The sequence below is a fragment of the Giraffa tippelskirchi genome, chromosome 1 (assembly GCF_054371585.1).
Source record: "Giraffa tippelskirchi isolate mGirTip1 chromosome 1, T2T-mGirTip1v1.2.pri, whole genome shotgun sequence".
NCBI classification, from domain to species: Eukaryota; Metazoa; Chordata; class Mammalia; order Artiodactyla; family Giraffidae; genus Giraffa; species Giraffa tippelskirchi.
In genome coordinates, this window is record NC_137275.1 from 93,223,884 (window position 1) to 93,242,026 (window position 18,143).

Consider the following 18,143-nt stretch of genomic DNA (forward strand, 5'->3'; position numbering starts at 1 on the left):
CATATTTCAACATATGTAGTTCAGTCCTGAAAAGACAGAATTGCTGGCCATGTGTTAACTGATTGAGCATGGTTGAATAAGCTTTAGTTTGGAGAGGAAAAGCTAATGCTACCAACCAAGCTTTGATATAATCAAATAATTTTGTTCCTTCTGTTTATAGTTGGTATGTTTTATTAGATGAAGTTTAAATGGCAGAACAATTGAATATATATAAACATGACTGAAAATGGTTTCTAAAATTATCATTTGTGAATGCGTCAAGCTGAAGCTTTTCTTGTTCTTTTTATTACAAAAGGATTGAAGATAAGGACCTTTTTTAATGTCAGAGCAAATCCTCCTTCAATCCTTCTCTATTTAAACATTTGCCTTTTTTTCCACATACCACATTAGGTGTTCCTCTACACTTACCATTTCGGTAATAAAACTTATTTCTCCTTTGTTTAATACTCTGTTTTTCTGAGTGTTCTCCCTCTAAATTTAATGCCATTTCTATTTCTTTCACTTCTTCCCTAATTTGTATTTTTTTCTGATTCCTCTTCCTTCAGTCCAGAACTCAGTTTCTATTTTCAGCTCTCTTAAGCAATATTGCTGATCTCAGCTCCTCCAGTATTTTGTAAGACTGATTTTCAAAGACACATATATTTAATATGGATTCTCTGCACCATATGTAGTAAATGGAAACAAATAAAACAAAGAATAACCTTTGGCCCTTGTAGTCCTTGAGGTCCAGGTGGTCCAGGGGGACCCTAAATCCAGAAAAGACAAAGTTTTAAAAGATAGCAACTATCTGTATTAAAATGTATGCTTTAAATAATAAGCACACTATACACTTCCCTAATTTCTATCATAATCAAATATCCTACAGTATTGATTTGCAAAGAGGAAACATTTCACTGGTTACAGAATTATAAAAACTACCTACAAATGTGCAAAAAAAAAAAAAAAAAACCCCACCATATTTGGTTTAAAATAATGCTCTCAAGTTGATTTGTAAGACAATGTAAAATCATTGCTGCCCTGTTCCACATTCATCTTTCAGGGCTGAATTAACTTCTTAATATTTCCTCTGTTTCTAGAAACACTTCTCCCACCCACCACAAATGCTTTAATTTCCCAAACACTAAAGAACAAAGCTGTATTATTGAGATAAGGCCAAAGACTTTTAAGAAAAATAGCAATAAATTTTTTTTTTTTTTAACTAAGCAGACAAAGTGATTCAACTGGGGCAAATGTTGTAAAAGGTTATTGACATAAGAAAATATATTAACTATCAGATAAAAACAATGGCTACATTAGTACCATTATGACCGGCATGCATCAACACTGAATACAAAGTCACAAACCACAGAAATCATGCAATAGGAGTTACCGTGACTGTTAAGGTGGTAATCCTCTGTTGGGAAAATGTATTGATAAAGACAGTTACCTAATTGTGTGCCAAAGTACAGTAATACATTTCTGAAATATAATCAACTTTTGGATTATGTTTTGGTAAGAACTGACAAGAAACTGAGAACATATCATCCTGTTTTGAATGAATACAATAGATTGTAAAGATTCTTTTTACAAATTATTTTTAGAATTTTATTTAAAACCCTATGGATAAAGGAGAAAGAAAATGTCAAAATTTTAATTCACTTGATTTAAATTATGAAGTAAAATAGTATGCACCTGTGGTTTGTCAGCATAACTGTGAGCTAAGAAACTTTGCTATTCATAAAGGCTCTATTTCTCGAGTACCTTGATTAGAGAAAATGAAATATCTAACTGTCTAAGTCATGCTTTTGTCTTTTAGTTTGTATCTTGTTTGTTGCATTATAATTAGCTTAAGTGTGTGTGTGTGTGTGTGTTTGTGACATGACTAAGATAGGAACTGACATGAGACTCACCTTGTTTCTTAAAGTAAAGGGCTTGAATACTGTATCAAAATATATTCTCTCAAAGTGTGAATCTCTAAAACAACAAATCCCTAATCCACGAAATGTTTTTGTATTAAGATTTTCTAGTCTAAGTGTTATACAAAAACTTCTGTAAGGCCTGCACCACTTTTCTTTTTTGGTGATTTAAAAAAGCTTGTTTTCTTAAAAATTATTTATTTTTGACTGAGCTTGGTCTTCAAGGCGGTGCACAGGCTCTCTCTAGTTGCAGCAACCAGGGTCTACTCGCTAGTTGTGGTGCATGGGCTTCTCACTGCGGTGGCTTCTCTTGTTGCGGAGCACAGACAGTATTAGTGGTGCTCGGGCTTAGCTGCCCCCTGAAGGTCTGTGCCACTTTATGGGATTTTCGAGGGGAGAACATTTTCTATTAGGAGCTCTGGTCCTAGAAAAAAACAGTGTCCAATTACATGTGAACTTGTGAATATAAGTTTAACTCCATCCCTTTGTCTTCCACTGCTCCATCAGTTTAGTTCAGTTCAGTTCAGTTCAGTTCAGTTGCTCAGTCGCTCAGTTGTGTCCGACTCTGCGACCCCATGGACTGCAGCACACCAGGCTTCCCTGTCCATCACCAACCACTACTCCATTCCATTATCTAATTCAAGGCGCTGCTTTTATCGTGTTGTAAAAAATAATTTTAACATTATCCATCTATCTTACTTCAGACACTTGAGTTTTTAGTGATACAGTGTCATCATTTCTTAGAAACAATGTCTTTATGCACATGTAGAGATGGTTCAAGTTTGTATTCTATGGTAAAATCAGTCATAGTCATTACAGCTTCAGAGAGAACAGGGTAGGAAAAAACAACCCAGTGCTTCTAAGGTAAAAGGCAAAATGGCCACAAAATGGGGGCAAGGTTATAAATAAATCAAGGTCCAGATTTTTATACTGTTATATATATGTAACATAAGATACCACTTATTTTATACTTAGAGGATTCACCTAGAGCTAGAGTTGAATTTATGGTTATGAGAAAGCTACTTCTCAGCTCCTGTATATAGATGAGTCATTTTTAAAAGGCTATTAGAAAATTACTGAGCAGAAGTAATTTCCTTGCCATAGCCTTCCAACTAAAAATTCTTTTTTTTAAACTAGAAAGCAAATCCAGAAAAGCTTAGAAAGGGGAGTAGTTTAAAATTTGAACTCTAAGAAGTTTTCCAATCTGTGCCATACATGCTTCATTTTCCACCTAAATGCAAAACTAGTTTGTCTTTTTTTTTTCTTAATTTAAGGATAACAACATGTTTTATAATGAATTGCATAAATGAAAGAATATTATTATTGGAAACTGAACTATTGAACAGATGGAGCTTAAATGACTTTGTTAAATAACTATATTTGTGAGACCAAAAAATTATACAGGGTAGTTTCCACCCAGTTAACAGAAGAACAAATGACAGAAAACTAAGCTAACTTCTCAAAAACATAATTTTTACTGCCATCCTGAAGAACCAGTGTGTAGACACTCAGGGACTTTGCAAATATGTTGGCTCACTTTGGATTTCTTGTATGTGGTTCCTCTAAGTTAACACGACATAAACTCAGCAGGGTTCTCTGCTGAACTTCAGTAATGATTTGAAAACCAGAATTTTGGGTAGTGATGGAGAAAGCCATGTCATTCTCTACTGAGCTGCGATGTGAAACGGAAGGCATGAGATAGAAAAGCTGTAAATTGGTTGAAGTCTAGCAGGATGCCGGGTGATTTATTCTCTGAGATGCTAATGTGAATCTCTTTAGGATTAAAGGTTATTTTCTTTCATGTCTTATAATGAAGCAAGCTTAAAATCACCTCTGATTTACCCTAGAGAACAGGTTTAGTTTATATGGTGTTGAGAAATTTTAAAAGCTTGAGTTAGAGCTTTTAAGAGCTTTTAAATGAAAAGGTTTTGCTGCTAATTGTGGAAACATAATCACCTTAAAAAAAATAAATGACTTATGACAAATGTCCATGTAAATACAGGCATACCTTGGAGATAGGGCGGGTTAGGGTTTCAGACCACTGAAATAAAGTGAATATTGCAATAAAGCATGTCATACAAATTTTTGATTTTCCAGTGTAAGTAAAAGTTATGTTTAAACTGTAATGTGTTCCATTAAGTGTGCAATAGCATTATGTCTAAAGAACAATGTACATACCCTAACTGAAAAATACTTTATAGCTCAAGGATATATTGTACAACAGCCAATATTTTATAACTACAACCTTTAAAAATGACAAATCAGTATATTGCTCACCTGTAACTTATGTAATATTGGACATTAACTATACTTCAATAAAAATATTTTAGCACTAAAAAATGCTAAGTATCATCTGAACTTTCAGAGTCGTTATCTTTTTGCAACCGTAACATCAAAGATCACTGATCACAAGGAATTCCCTGGTGGTACGGTGGGCTGGGGTTTGATCCTTGGTCAGGGAACTAAGATCCTGCAAGCCACGTGGCGAGGCCAGGAAAAAAAAATCACAGATCACCATAACAAATATAATCAAAATAAACAAATTTGCAATATTGTGAGAATTACCAAAATGTGGCAGAAAAACATGTAGTGAGTAAATGCTGTGGGAAAAATGGAGCCAATAGACTTGCTTGGCACAGGGTTGCCATAAACTTTCAATTTGTAAAAAAAAAAATTGCTGTATCTTCCAATTGCAATAAAGTGAAGCACAATAAAAGGAGGTATGCCTGTAACAATTTTCAGTAGAGGCAACAGTAAAATTTTATATTTCTAGGGTGATACTTTATAACTATAGTATGCTCTTATTTATCTAATTACTCTAGTTTTTTTTTTTTTTGCAGGCCTTTTTTTAGAGGAGGCAATAGTGACATAGAATTTGCAAAACTGTGACTATCCATCACTGGTTAGAGAACTAGAAAAACAAGTGTCTATTACTTCCTTTCAATCTAATGGCTACTTAGTTTATTTATTAAGTACTCAATCTGCTAGAGTACTATATTGGGAAAACAAAGAAATAGTTTTGAAGTGAAAAAATAATGATAAGCTATTTTCAAGCACAATGCTTAGTTGCCTAAACAATTCTCTAAGAATAATAAATCCTAAGGTTAAGACCAACCTAGATAGCAAATTAAAAAGCAGAGATATTACTTTGCCAACAAAGGTCCATATAGTCAAAGCTATGGTTTTTCCAGTAGTTATGTATGGATGAGAAAGTTGGACCATAAGGAAGGCTGAGTGCTGAAGGATTGATGCTTTTGAATTGTGGTGTTGGGGAAGGCTCTTGAGAGTCCCTTGGACTGCAAGGAGATCCAACCAGTCAAAACTAAAGGAAATCAGTCCTGCATATTCATTGGAAGGATTGATGCCGAAGCTGAAGCTCCAGTACTTTGGCCACCTGATGTGAAGATCTGACTCATTGGAAAAGACCCTGATGCTGTGAAAGATTGAAGGCAAGAGGAGAATGGGGAGACAGAGGATGAGAGGGTTGGATGGCATCACCGACTCGACGGCCATGAGTTTGAGAAAGCTCCAGGAGCTGGTGATGGACAGGAAAGCCTGGTGTGCTGCAGTCCATGGGGTCGCAAAGAGTTGGACACGACTAAGAGACTGAATTGACTGAATGAAGATTGAGATATAAACATGAACTAGTTGGTTGTGATGGATACCAACTGGTTTACAGTCATATAGAACTCAAGGTGAAAAAAGAAAGTGAGTGCACATCTCTTCTTTCATATCAAGATGTAGGTGTTAGATTTTTTTTTTCAAAGTACAGTGTATTCAGGCACATCAACAAAGAATATTCAGCTCCTAAGGAAAAAAAAAAACTAAGCATAATACTAGATTTTATGGCTCTTAGAAAAGATCCATTTAGAAACATTCTCATTTTACAGATCAGATCAATGAAATATAGACATTTTGTGATTTCCCCAAAGGGACACAACTAGTTAATAACAGAGGGGAAATCAAAGCAGATTTTAGTTTTCGACTAAGGGTAGTTTGCTTCATGCCAAGCTCTGTTCATGTAAAGGCTTTAAAACTCTTTCACAATTTTTCCATAAAATGGCCATGGCCAAAAATATTGGAGCATGTCTTGGAAGATAAGAGAATGGATACCTCTTAAAGGTAGTTAAAAGAATCATGGTGCCACTGGAAGCAGTTCAAGGGAAATTAACAATATTGTTCAGAAAGTTGAAAATGTGTCCCTACATTTTATAAGTAAGAACTCTGACAACATAGTAGGTAACCGAAACTTCCTATTCTTTTCTTTCTTTACACATGCAGATAGCAACTTCTGGGGAACAGGGGGCAATTTAGAAAGCAGGTTCTAGAACTTGACAGGAGCCCAGAATCTACTGCTTGAGTCTAATTCACTTGTGCTGAGGAACACTCATGCAAGCTGTCGACTAAACACACTGCCCAAGGGAAGTTTCTCCAAGCAGTAAGCATGCTTTTCTTTGTGCTTTACCAGAAGAAGAAAAAGAATGAAAAATAGGTTAAGCTGAAGATAGATTCTGTAAAAACTATGTAATAAATGTTTTACTAGTTAAAAATGACAGTTGCAACAAAGGACCCATAGAAGTGTAGTAGATCTACCTTAATTTGATAATGCTAGTGAAATCATATAGATGGAAAAAAATTCAAGCAAGTACAAAATGGAAAATATTTAAAACAACTAACTTGATTTTCAAGCAGAGAAATAGATTGTGCATATGAACTAAGTATAATCACTAATTCAACCAATAACTTTATTTAATATTTACATTCCCAGACCTGGGTTGGACACATTGCGGGAGTCAAAATAACCATACAACAAGTTTCCCATCAACAAGTAATTTACAATTTGGTAAGAGGCAAGACTAAAGCAAATTAGGGGATTTGGGAGAATAATTAAATGTTAAACTACTGGGTCCTGACTGCTAATATTTAAAAGGATTCAGAGGAGGAACTCTTCTGGGTGGCAGCAGTGAACTGTTGAAGAGGGTTTAGATGGATGAATGAAAGGGAAAAAAAGGAGCGATTTTTATAGATATGATAACTATGTTGTGGAGAAATAAAAAACTCTGTATAGGAAAGACAGGGTTATAGGGCCTTAAACATCAGATGGAGACGCTTAGACTTGATAGAGTAGGCAAGGAGGTCACTAAGGCTTCTGAACAGATTGGTGTCATCAAAATAGTGATAATTTAGGAAAATTAGAAGAGTAACCCTCTTGACTACCCTCTGTGCGTTTTTACTTGATGAAAGAAAAAGAACTGAACAGTAGTAGTATTAAGAAGCAACTATAGAGGACTCATGTGCCAGGCACGTTTCCAAGTATTTAGCCATCTACTTCTCACAACAACACTATTTATGTTTTGAGGCAGATACTATTATTGTCCTCACTTCACAGAGAACTAAATAACTTGCTCTAGCTCATGCACTTAGTAAGCAAGAGATCTGAACCTAGGCCGCTCCAACTCCAGAGCCACAGGGCTCTTAATGGTTTTGCTAAGTTCACTTTTCAAGAAAGGAGACAAAGATTGGCAAAACCAATATAAGTTAAACCAGATAAAACTAAATATATCTGGAGGTAGAAGGAAAATAAAAGGAAGGATTGAAAAACAGTAGGAAATAAAGAGGGTAAAACTGGGCCAGGGAGAAGAAGCTGGGTTCAAGAGATGAGGGAGAAGGTATGCTTTGAGCGGTAGAGCCCTCTGAGATCTGAGGCGGGTGGAAGGTGATATTTCCACACATTCCAGGTCTCACTGGTTTCCCTGTCTGTGTCAGGATGGGGAGCAGTCACTTGCCTGCAAGGCTTCGTGGAGGTTGCCGTTGTAGTCTATGATCTCGGTGGCTCCTGGATCTCCCTTTTGACCAGGTGGACCCTAAGAAAAAATAAACCAAGAGAACATTAGGCTAGGATGGAGAAGGGACTGTGGCAGAAACAGAAATAGCAACACGCACGCTCTCTCTGACCATCGATTCCCGACTGAGGCCCAAATACATGTTAAAATAAATAAATCATGTTCAAAGTTTGTCCTTATTTCAAAGCAGGCAAACTACTTCCAATTCCTGCCTGTGGTATGTTAAAGATATTAAATCAGATAAAAAAGAAAAAGGATTCAATATCAAAAATTGCTCCCTGAAAATTTTTATATGTAGGCTAATCTGATTTGACAGACAAACTTTTGCTGGCTTTATCTGTATTTATTAAAGCAACCCCTGACATCTTTCTCCTCATCCACACCACAAAGACTGCTTCCTCATTCTTTAAGAAGATAGAACATTATACTATAGGAAATGCTTGCTTTTCCAACACGAATAGAACTCCATTAAAATGGAATCAAATAGGGAATAAATATGTATGCATATATATATATTTGAATATATATATATGTATATATATATATATACATATATGGAGGGAACAAATATTTTTAAGACGTCTACCCTACTCAGTAGCTCTGCCACTGAATTTCCATTAGTTATGTCCTAATTCTCTGTGTTTTAAAAAGGTGCTGAAAATTTGGACTGTTTCTTTCTTTATAATTGAGTTAATTGAAAAGTGGAAAGTTCTATTGTTAGATGGCTGTGGGTTTGCTACTGCTCATTTAGCAGAGGGAAAGTAGACAGAATTCTTTACATCTTCTTGTGGAGCTTATCTTATGTGTCCAAATTTACAGACTCAGTGCTCCCACTGACTACAATAAAAAATAAGAAAGGGAGGGGTAGCAGGAATAACCACAGTAGTCTATCTCCTTTGCTATTATTGGGTATTATTCCAAGTGCCTTTTGAAAAGCCACATAGACATATACTTCAACTCTAGGCTTGTTGGAGGCCAAAGCTGTAGATGAGACACACTCACCCTTGGTCCCAGGGCTCCAGAGTCCCCTTTGTCTCCACGATCCCCCTTTCCCCAGTGAAAAGAGAAAAAGAACCTAGTTAGTTAGTAGTGAGGGTAACAGTCCCCAAATATCTCAAATCCAAGGATTTGATATCCAAGTATTTAATCCAAGGATTTAAATCCAAGTATTTACCATCATTCAGTGGCCCCTTCAATATGAACTTTTGAAATGTAAAACAGCAACTTGAAATACAATAACCCCTGACATGGCAAACGCTTCTTTAAGATGCCCCTTAAAGTGAATTAAATTTCCCCCTTCAGATGACAGAGTATCTTGAAATGATAATACATACAGTAACTTGTTTACTAGGGATCTTCAAAGGCAAAGCAAGTGGCTTCTCTGACACCCGAAGTTAAGCTTTTATCTCTCAGATTGAGCCATGTTCTTGCCTTTATACGAAGAGATTTGGTGCAAGGGGGAAAAGAGCCAACCGATTAATAGGTTGTCTGTTCTCTAAGAAGAAAAAGTGTATATAATCAGGACAAAGAAGAAAGAGAGATCAACTGGGAGCTCAAGTTTGGGAGATTTAGGAGGGAAAGGTCCCCAACTGGGTCTTCCTCTGATGATAAGGATCTAAGGAAAACTTTTCTACTGGGAGAGGCCTTTTAGCCCTTAGGAAGTGCTGAAAAGGACAGCAGCCTGTTAGACCAGGGTGGCCAGGTTGAAGGTCAAGTGCTGGGCAAACCTGGCTCTCTCTCTTTTTTCCAGCGTAATAAGAAAAGTCTTTAAATGTCCATTTATAGCGTTATTGCCACATCACCCCCACCCCTGGACAGACACCAGGAATCACCTAAGCCTCAAACTGCAAAATATATCACTAAGAACACTTTAGAAAGTCTTGGAAATCTCAACAGAAAATTTGGAGGAGAGATTTGAACCTGTGTAGAACTGAGGGTTCTTTCAAATAGCCTAAAATTTATGGGGCCCTTTTCCTAAAAAGGATTCAAAGCATTTTTCTGTATCTTTCTACATACCCTTATAAACTTGATAAGGACCAGTGAAGATAAGCAGTAAAAAGGATTATGATTTTTTTCTATCCACAATATGCTAGTAACACTGACCATAATAATTCAATTTGCTTGAATGGAGAATTACTAATATCTGTTTTCTGTTTTCCCCATTTCCCATGCTATTCATTAATAGCATCTCAAATAACATGATTCTGCTAATAGTATACAGATTATTACAGGTTCCATAAGAACATGATAAAGGAGAGAATTTCCATTGGTGGTGAAATTTTAATGCAATGAAGAGAGCCAACTGACTTAAAAGCAAACTATATTTGAATATTTATCACAAAGATAGCCAGGAAATAAAAAATAATATTATATTGCACATAATGTAAACTAAGTAGTTAAGTTTTTCCAAATAAGCTATATTTATGAAACAGGAAGTACATTTTCTCTTAAAGAATGGTCTGAAGCACAAGAACACAAAAACAAGATGAAACAAAACAACTGTCCTGAGATATCATCATCAGGATGAAATCACTGCAATCCCACTGTGTGAGAGTCTAATCCAAAACATGACTTTTCTGTGGAAAAGGCAAGAAGCACGGCTGTTGATGGCCTCATGTTATGTTAAAATGGTTACCCGGTTACTGACCTTTGACCCTTTTGGGCCTCTAGTTCCTGATTCACCTTGTCTCCCCTATTATAGAAGAACATGAAGATGGAAAAGAGAAAATGATAGAGAGAGATAAGAATAGAAAAAAGAAATTAGCAGCGACTCAGAATAATGAAGAAAAATGGAAACACTTTATTTTAACTGCCTTAATATATGGCTCTATATAATGTAAACTGTTACAACACTGAACATAAGTATTATCACCACATCATTAGCTCACTCCCTGGTCTCTTCACCAACCTTCACGTCATTATAATTCTAAAGACTGACTACCCATTGGTGGATGGGAAGAGTTCTGTAGATAATTCTCAGTAGTCTCAAAAGTGTTTGCTTATAAATTTCCCATGTCTTTAGGATGGGTTATTAAAATAAAGTGTTACCATATCAGTTTGCAGGAAGTTTAGAGGAGTAGATTGAACAGTCAAATAAATCCTTAGTTCTCATATTTTCAAGGTGTTACACACCATCAAGTTAACATGGAAATGAACACAGTCTAGATCAACATTTTCCTCAGTAGGTTTTTGTTTGCTTGTTTATTTTTGTTTTATATATATATTTTTAAATGCAGGGATTTTTTTGTTTTTGGCCATGCCGCTCAGCTTGTGGGATCTTAGTTCTCTGACTAGGGGTTGAACCTGTGCCCTCTGCAGTGAAAGTCAAGAGTCCTAATCACTGGACTCAGTAGGTTTTAATATGCCTTGAGTGGTAATGTGTTAATGTGACGGTCCCTCCCCACTGACATTTGGATGTGTTATTAAATTTGTTGACTGAATAGAACAGAGTAAACTGGAAAAGTTGAATTGTAAAACCCCTTTTAGAAAATAACAAATTGGTATGCATTTCAATGAATTATTTGTGATTTTGGGCTGTTTTAATATCCCTTGAATAATTTTATTTTAGTTGCATGTTCTAAAAGTAAGTGGTATATATTTCCAAACTGAGAATGCTGTTTTCCAGTGTGAGAATAACTGACCTTTGGTCCAGGGGCTCCGGGCTCCCCTCGATCCCCTCGTCCAGGAGGCCCTGCCTCCCCACGTTCGCCCTGTCACAAATCACAAAACAAGTAAATGGTGACCCATCTTCCCCCTAACCGGTCCCTGTAGATTGATGAGTGAGGTGAATAAAATCAAAGAAAGTAGAAAGTTACTATTTATTTACTACATACTCATCATTGTATTAACCTCAACATGGATTATGTCATTTAATAATCAAAACAACTATACAGTGCTTGCATTTTCATCCCCATTTTTATAGACAAGGAAATGGTTTGGTAAATGCCTGTCAGACACCTACTTTGGTAAATAGAAAGACCTTTAAAGGGAATTGATAAGGGTCATCATTAAGCCTCACCACAAGCACTGACATAGTCTTCACTCCACAGTGACTTTTTAAGATCTACTAGGAAGAAGCATGGCAAAATGACTAAGCACCAGGTTTTGTAATTTGACGTTCTCTGCTTTAATCCTGGAGAAGGCAATGGCACCCCACTCCAGTACTCTTGCCTGGAAAATCCCATGGACGGAGGAGCCTGGTAGGTTGCAGTCCATGGGATCGTGAAGAGTCAGACACAACTGAGCGACTTCACTTTCACTTTTCACTTTCATGCATTGGAGAAGGAAATGGCAACCCACTCCAGTGTTCTTGCCTGGAGAATCCCAGGGACGGGGGAGCCTGGTGGGCTGCCGTCTATGGGGTCGCACAGAGTCGGACACGACTGAAGCGACTTAGCAGCAGCAGCAGCAGCTTTAATCCTGGCTCTGTTACTTACCAGGTCTGTGTTTTGGGGAAAATTAGTTAAGTTCTGAAAGCCTCAGTTTCCTCTATAAAATGGAGAAAATTACAGTCTGGTTTCAGAACTTAAAATAAAAAGTCCTTGTCACAGAACAAGACATGTAGGTATTACAGTTTTTGCTATATTTATAGATCTGGGAAGGATGATCTTGGTCACTGCCCTCAGGGGGTCAGTGCTCTAGTAAGATAAGATCCACATGAACAAAATAGTTTAGAGTTAAGGGATAATGTAAAGTCATATGTGAGAGAAGAAGAAGCTCCACAGGGTTTTCAACAGTCTGGACTGACTTATTTTTGCTGAGACCTGCGTCAAGTCCTGAAGGATGAGTAGGGTGTATTTTACAATTATTATTGCTTATGACTGTGCTTTTGATGAGTGCACACAACACTTTACGTGCATTATCCTATTGAGTTCTCAAGACAAATGAGAAAGGTGTTAGTATCCACAGTCTACAGATGAGGAAACTGAAGCTCAGAAAGGTTAAGTAATTTTCCCAAAGCCTTTAACATGGGAGAGCTGTAATTTAGAATGGATTGTACTCAATCTTCAATTTTTGCATAGATGTTTTGGTATGTAAATATTTTGCACATCTCTGTTCATTTTCTTAGGATAAATTCCTAGTGGGGAAATGTCTGTGTCAAAAATAAGAACATTTTAACATCTTTCCAAATCACCCTCTAAAAAGATGGTTCTGTTTTACACTCCCTGAACACAGAGTTGAGAGTGTTCAGCTTCCTGTGTGATGGGTAGAATTTCAATAATCAAACAAGTTTTGACTTCTGGTGATGGCATGTTTATGGATGAAGGAGGCACATTCCTCACTAAAGGATGGATTCATCTTGGAAAGGAAAAGAAAATAGGGTTGGATTTGTTATGGGTGATGGAGGTCTTTGAATCCCAAGATCTTTATCTGTATCATGCCCACTTTGGGAAAACTCTGTGGTTTTGCAGGGGAGGTGGGATAGATTAGGGCCAGGATTATGGAAGACTCACTAAATTTCTCAGTATGAACCAAAAGGGAGTAGGAAAATGGAGAGGCTGGAAGAAAAGCAAGGGACTTGACTGGATGCAGGAGATGGAAAAGATGCTCCAGAAGGGATTTTCCAGGGATTAGAAACTGAAGTACTTCTACTGGTATATGGAATTTACATATATAAATGTTGGTTATTTGCTTAATATTTTACAGATGAATTCTAAAATGGTAACTATAATCTTATTTTAGGGAAAAGCAAAAATCTTAGAAAATCATTTCTCTACAGTATATACATCATAGGTGTGAAGTCTATATATGTTTACCTAGAATCACTTATTAACATCATGCCCCTAATTAATTGCTTATTATTCTCTGGAATTACTTTTTTTTTCTTTCCTTCCATATCTTTCTCACACATATTGCAGTGTAAGCTTCAGTAGAAACTATTTTTGTTGCATTTAATCTCCATTCTCAACAGTAGAAAAATGTCTGGCAAAAAATGTGTTGAATTAATGAATAAACAATATTATTCAAAGTTTTCTAAATTGTTCATGATAAAGTCCTATTTCTTTAGACTGATTAGGTTTCTTGTAGGCACTGATACAGATGCTGAGAATACAGCAGCACATAAAACAGGTTTTTAGATACCATTATACATCTTCATTATGCTCTCTTCATTGTGTTGGGGATAAAATATGTGTGTTAGTTTTTTTTTAATCTGAATTTATTGGTACAAATCCAGACTGTCTACACAACTGGAAAAAGACTAGTATTTGGCTGAAAGAAATTTTTAAATAATCATGATTTTTCCATTATGATACCAATTTCATGTTAGGCAATTTAGCCAAAAATTAACATCAAAATATTCTTAAATGAATTTCTTATTCACATCCTTTCTTGTGGACCTACAAAGCAGTTACAGTACAGTCTTTACTTTTATTGGGAGTGCAAAGTAATATTTGTTATAAAAGTATGGGATCTGTAAAATCAGCCCAGGTTCTTCATGAACAGTAATTAATGTTGATTTTATAGCTCTACATCTGGAATTTTTTGACTATAGAACAGTTTAAAATAAATGAACAAAAGAAAAGATATTTAGGGATGAACTCTACTCTCCAGGGGTCTGTCTGTGTTTCTTCTATTTTTCCTTGTTTCGCAAACAAAATGCCACAAACACTTAGGGATCACATTCATGCCTGGTCCTCTCTGGCACTGAGCAGGTTTCCCGCTTCTTTGCACTTATCCACAAAGCCACCTCTTTCTCTACCTGGCTCTGAGGCTGCAAGCCTGAATCAGTACAACAGTTCTGACGTGAACACAGGATGCCCATTATCCTCTTGATCTAGCTCTCTTTATTCTAGAAAGTGCGTTTTGTGTGTAAATCTGTTCAGGCTAAAGCAGACATTCCTCATACTTTGTTAAGAAGCTTGTCAGCTCATTATGTGAAAAAGAACTTGCCGAGAAAAGAGCAATTTTGCATAAATTTGACAGAGCTTCAGTCCCCCTTAGGCCACGCATAGTTTCCATTTACTAGGATTAGAGCTATTTTCTCTTGACCAGCGGAAATGAGGACTCCTCTGTCAGAACAGACCAGGAACATATTTCTCGAGCTCTTGGAAATCATCCTGGCTTATTTCTGGTGAATGCAATACACATTGAGGCAAAGACTGCTATGGTTTAAAAATAAAAGAATGTAGTTTGATCTAAGTTTTCTCTTTCTTTGATTCATGAGTCTGTCATGAATAAAGTTCCATCCTCAAAACGGTACCTTTTTATGTCTTTCTGGGTAGATAAAAAGGGAACCATGGCTCTGGCTGTATCCACAGCAACACAATTTTTTTTATATGGCGGCATATAGATTTTGCTTTCAGGGCCCTCTCTCGGGTTGCCAAGTGGAAGATCATGAGATGGTTTTCATTACAGAATTTTTCTGCAGATGTTTTTCAGGATGGATCCTTTTGGGATGAGGCACTAGGAAGCTATGTGACATCCGTACTTGCCTATGAAATCTAGGGAGTGATGGGGGAATAGCAATAATGTTTGATTTACAAGTATGTTTTAAAATGGGTAACGAGGAGCTGGAGTTAATGAGTTCTACCTCTCCTTCTCATAATTGCCTCACTTTTCCATATGGCCAGAAGACTAATAGCATCACATCAATTTAGGTACAACTGGGGGACAACTGGAACAACAAATGTATTCCACCACCCTGTTGCTTTGCCTAAAGCTTTTTGGAATTAACTTCCTATTACTCTAATTATAATAATATGCTATTCCTATTAGAAGTGTTGGGAATGGGTGCTAAGCTGATTTAGTTCTCTATCAGGCAAAACTATCTGGTCACCTGAGCAACAAAATGGACTGAAAATATGTCACAAAAAATTTTCAGGAAGAAAAGAAGGGGAAAACACTCCACTTACCTTTGTTCCTGGTAACCCTGGTAAGCCTGGTTCTCCTTGAGGACCAATAAAACCTGGTTCTCCCTTTAAAAAAAATGGACAGATGAGATCACCACATGTTTGACAGTAAATATGTGAACTATTGTTTGTCCCCGGTGGCTCAGCTGATAAAGAATCCTCCTGCAATGTGGGAGACCTGGGTTCAATCCCTGGGTTCTATCCCTGGGTTGGGAAGATCCCTTGGAGAAAGGAACGGCTACCTACTCCACTATTCTGGCCTGGAGAATTTCATGGACTGCATAGTCCATGGGGTCGCAAAGAGTCAGACAAGACTGAGCGACTTTCACTTTTCACTTCACTGGGATTTTATTTCTTTGATTGTATACAGCTTTTGCTGAGATCCAGATACTGACTATAAAATTAATTAGAATTGGTTTTGATCAGTGACAACACTTTGAGCAAAACATTGGAGAAGCTCTGAAAAGTAAAAGTGAGAAAGAAACCAGATAAATGTCTTTACAATTTTCTTTCTCATCTATTGTCTTGTGCTTCTTTATCATTTACCAAATCAGGTCCATTATGTTGGGGTGGATGTGGTAGGCATCCTCTAAGATGGGTCTCAATGATACCACTTGCTGGTATTCAATGCCCTTGCAAAACACTTCTGCTTGAGTGTGCACAGGATTTACTGACTCATATCTAATGAACAGATTATGAAAGAAGTAATAGGATATCATTTCTGAGACTAAGTTATAAAAAGACTGTAGCTTCCATCTTGAGGGCTCTTTCTTGTTCTCTCTCACTTCAGTCAATTTACTTTGGAGAAAACAAGCTGCCATGTTGTGAGTAGCCCTATGGACAGGTCCCCAAGGTGAGGACCAAGGTCAGCCAACGGCCATATGTGTGAACTTGGGAGCAGGTGCTCCATCCCCTTAGAGGCTTCAGCTGAGATCACAGCCCTGGCTGACAGCTGGATTGCATCCTCCTGGGAGACACTGAGCTAGAGGCACCCAGTTGAGCTACACTCAGATGCTTATTCCTCCCTAAAATGTGAGTTGATTGTAGTTTTAAGTCACTGCAGTTTGGGACCCTTATATGGTAGGCAGCAATGCATGACTGATTCAGTGGATGTGGCTAGGGAAGAGATTCAAGAATGTTCAGCATAAAAAGCAAAAAATCTCTCCTTGCCACACCTCCAAAATCTCTTCTCTATTACCCGGAGGAAACCCAGTTGTGGTCTTGTTCCTAGTTTCTAAAATCTTTGGAATTTCCTGAGTAGTAAGAGTAATAGTCCCTTAGACTTCAAGGAGATCAAATCAGTCAATCCTAAAGGAAATCAGTCTTGAATATTTATTGGAAGAACTGATGCTGAAGCTGAAGCTCCAATACTTTGGCCACATGATGTGAAGAACTGACTCACTGGAAAAGACCCTGATGCAGGGAAAGACTGAGGGCAGGAGGAGAAGAGGGACAGAGGATGAGATAGTTGGATGGCATCACCAACTTGATGGACATGAGTTTGAGCAAGCTCCTGGAGATGGTGATGGACAGGGAAGCCTGGCGTGCAGCAGTCCATGGGGTCGAAAACAGTCGGACACGACTGAGTGACTGAATTGAACTGAAGAGTAAATAGGAGCATCTTTTGTTACTCACAATAAGCTCCTTTTAAAAATACCTGTTGCTAATGGGGTGACTGTGGTGGGCCCCTAGAGAGCTTCAGGATCAGGCTGTGATAAGAAAGTTGGAACTCTCAACCTTTCCCCTCCTCTTACCATCTCCAGAGAGGGGAGAGGGCTGGAGACTGAGTTAACTCACCAGTGGCCAAGGCTTTAATCAATCACGCCAACATAACACAGCCTCAGTAAGATGACTTAGGCAATGGGGACTGGAGAGCTTCTGAGCTGATGAACATATCCATGTGCTAGCAGGATGGCACACCCCAACTCCACAGGGACACGGGCTCCTGCACTCAGGACCCTTTTGAGTTCACCCTCTGTATCTCTTCATTTGGCTGTTCACTTTCACCTTTTATACTACACTATAATGTTAAGTATGCATTTTCCTGAGTTCTGTAAGTTATTGTGGCAAATTATCTAACTTGAATAGGGGTGGGAGTGGGTGGTTGTGAGTACCCTGGAATTTGTAACCAAGTCAGATGGAAGTGCAGATAAGGAGGGGGTGAGGTGGGTGGTACTTGGACTGGGGTCTGAAGTGAGGGCAGTCTTGTGGGACTGAACCCTTAAACCTGTGGAATCTGATGCTAACTCTGAGCAGTGAGTGTCACAATAGGACATGAGTTGGTGTCAGAGAATCAGAGTTGGAGAACCAGTGTTGGAAAAACACCATATATTTGGCACCAGTAAACACCTGAGACCAGTGTTCACATATAAACCGTAAAGTTTTATTTTCTTCTTAACAACATGAGCTCAAATGTAAAATTCTAACTTCTTGAAATCTGTAATGATGTTTTAAAGCAAAACAAAACAAAAACATAATGACTCTGTTCCATATTTCCTGGGATTTGTTTGCTTATTTGTTTTCCCCCATTGGATTATTTCTGCTAATGTTGTTTG

General features: G+C 37.5%; 1 protein-coding gene across 3 annotated transcripts in view; it reads right to left on the reverse strand.

Moving 5' to 3' along the window:
* The window catches only part of COL25A1 (collagen type XXV alpha 1 chain), a 499,505-nt gene that overhangs the window by 37,860 nt on the left and 443,502 nt on the right, over window positions 1-18,143 (reverse strand). The window contains exons 19-25 of one of the 3 annotated variants that reach the window (XM_081556824.1): window positions 15,592-15,654; window positions 11,380-11,448; window positions 10,386-10,430; window positions 8,741-8,785; window positions 7,682-7,759; window positions 1,370-1,393; window positions 702-746 (exon numbers count right to left, since the gene is read on the reverse strand). In XM_081556824.1, the coding sequence (XP_081412950.1) occupies window positions 702-746; window positions 1,370-1,393; window positions 7,682-7,759; window positions 8,741-8,785; window positions 10,386-10,430; window positions 11,380-11,448; window positions 15,592-15,654 (369 nt within the window). The remainder of the gene's footprint in view (window positions 1-701; window positions 747-1,369; window positions 1,394-7,681; window positions 7,760-8,740; window positions 8,786-10,385; window positions 10,431-11,379; window positions 11,449-15,591; window positions 15,655-18,143) is intronic. The other 2 variants (XM_081556987.1, XM_081556908.1) reach the window with 2 other exon arrangements.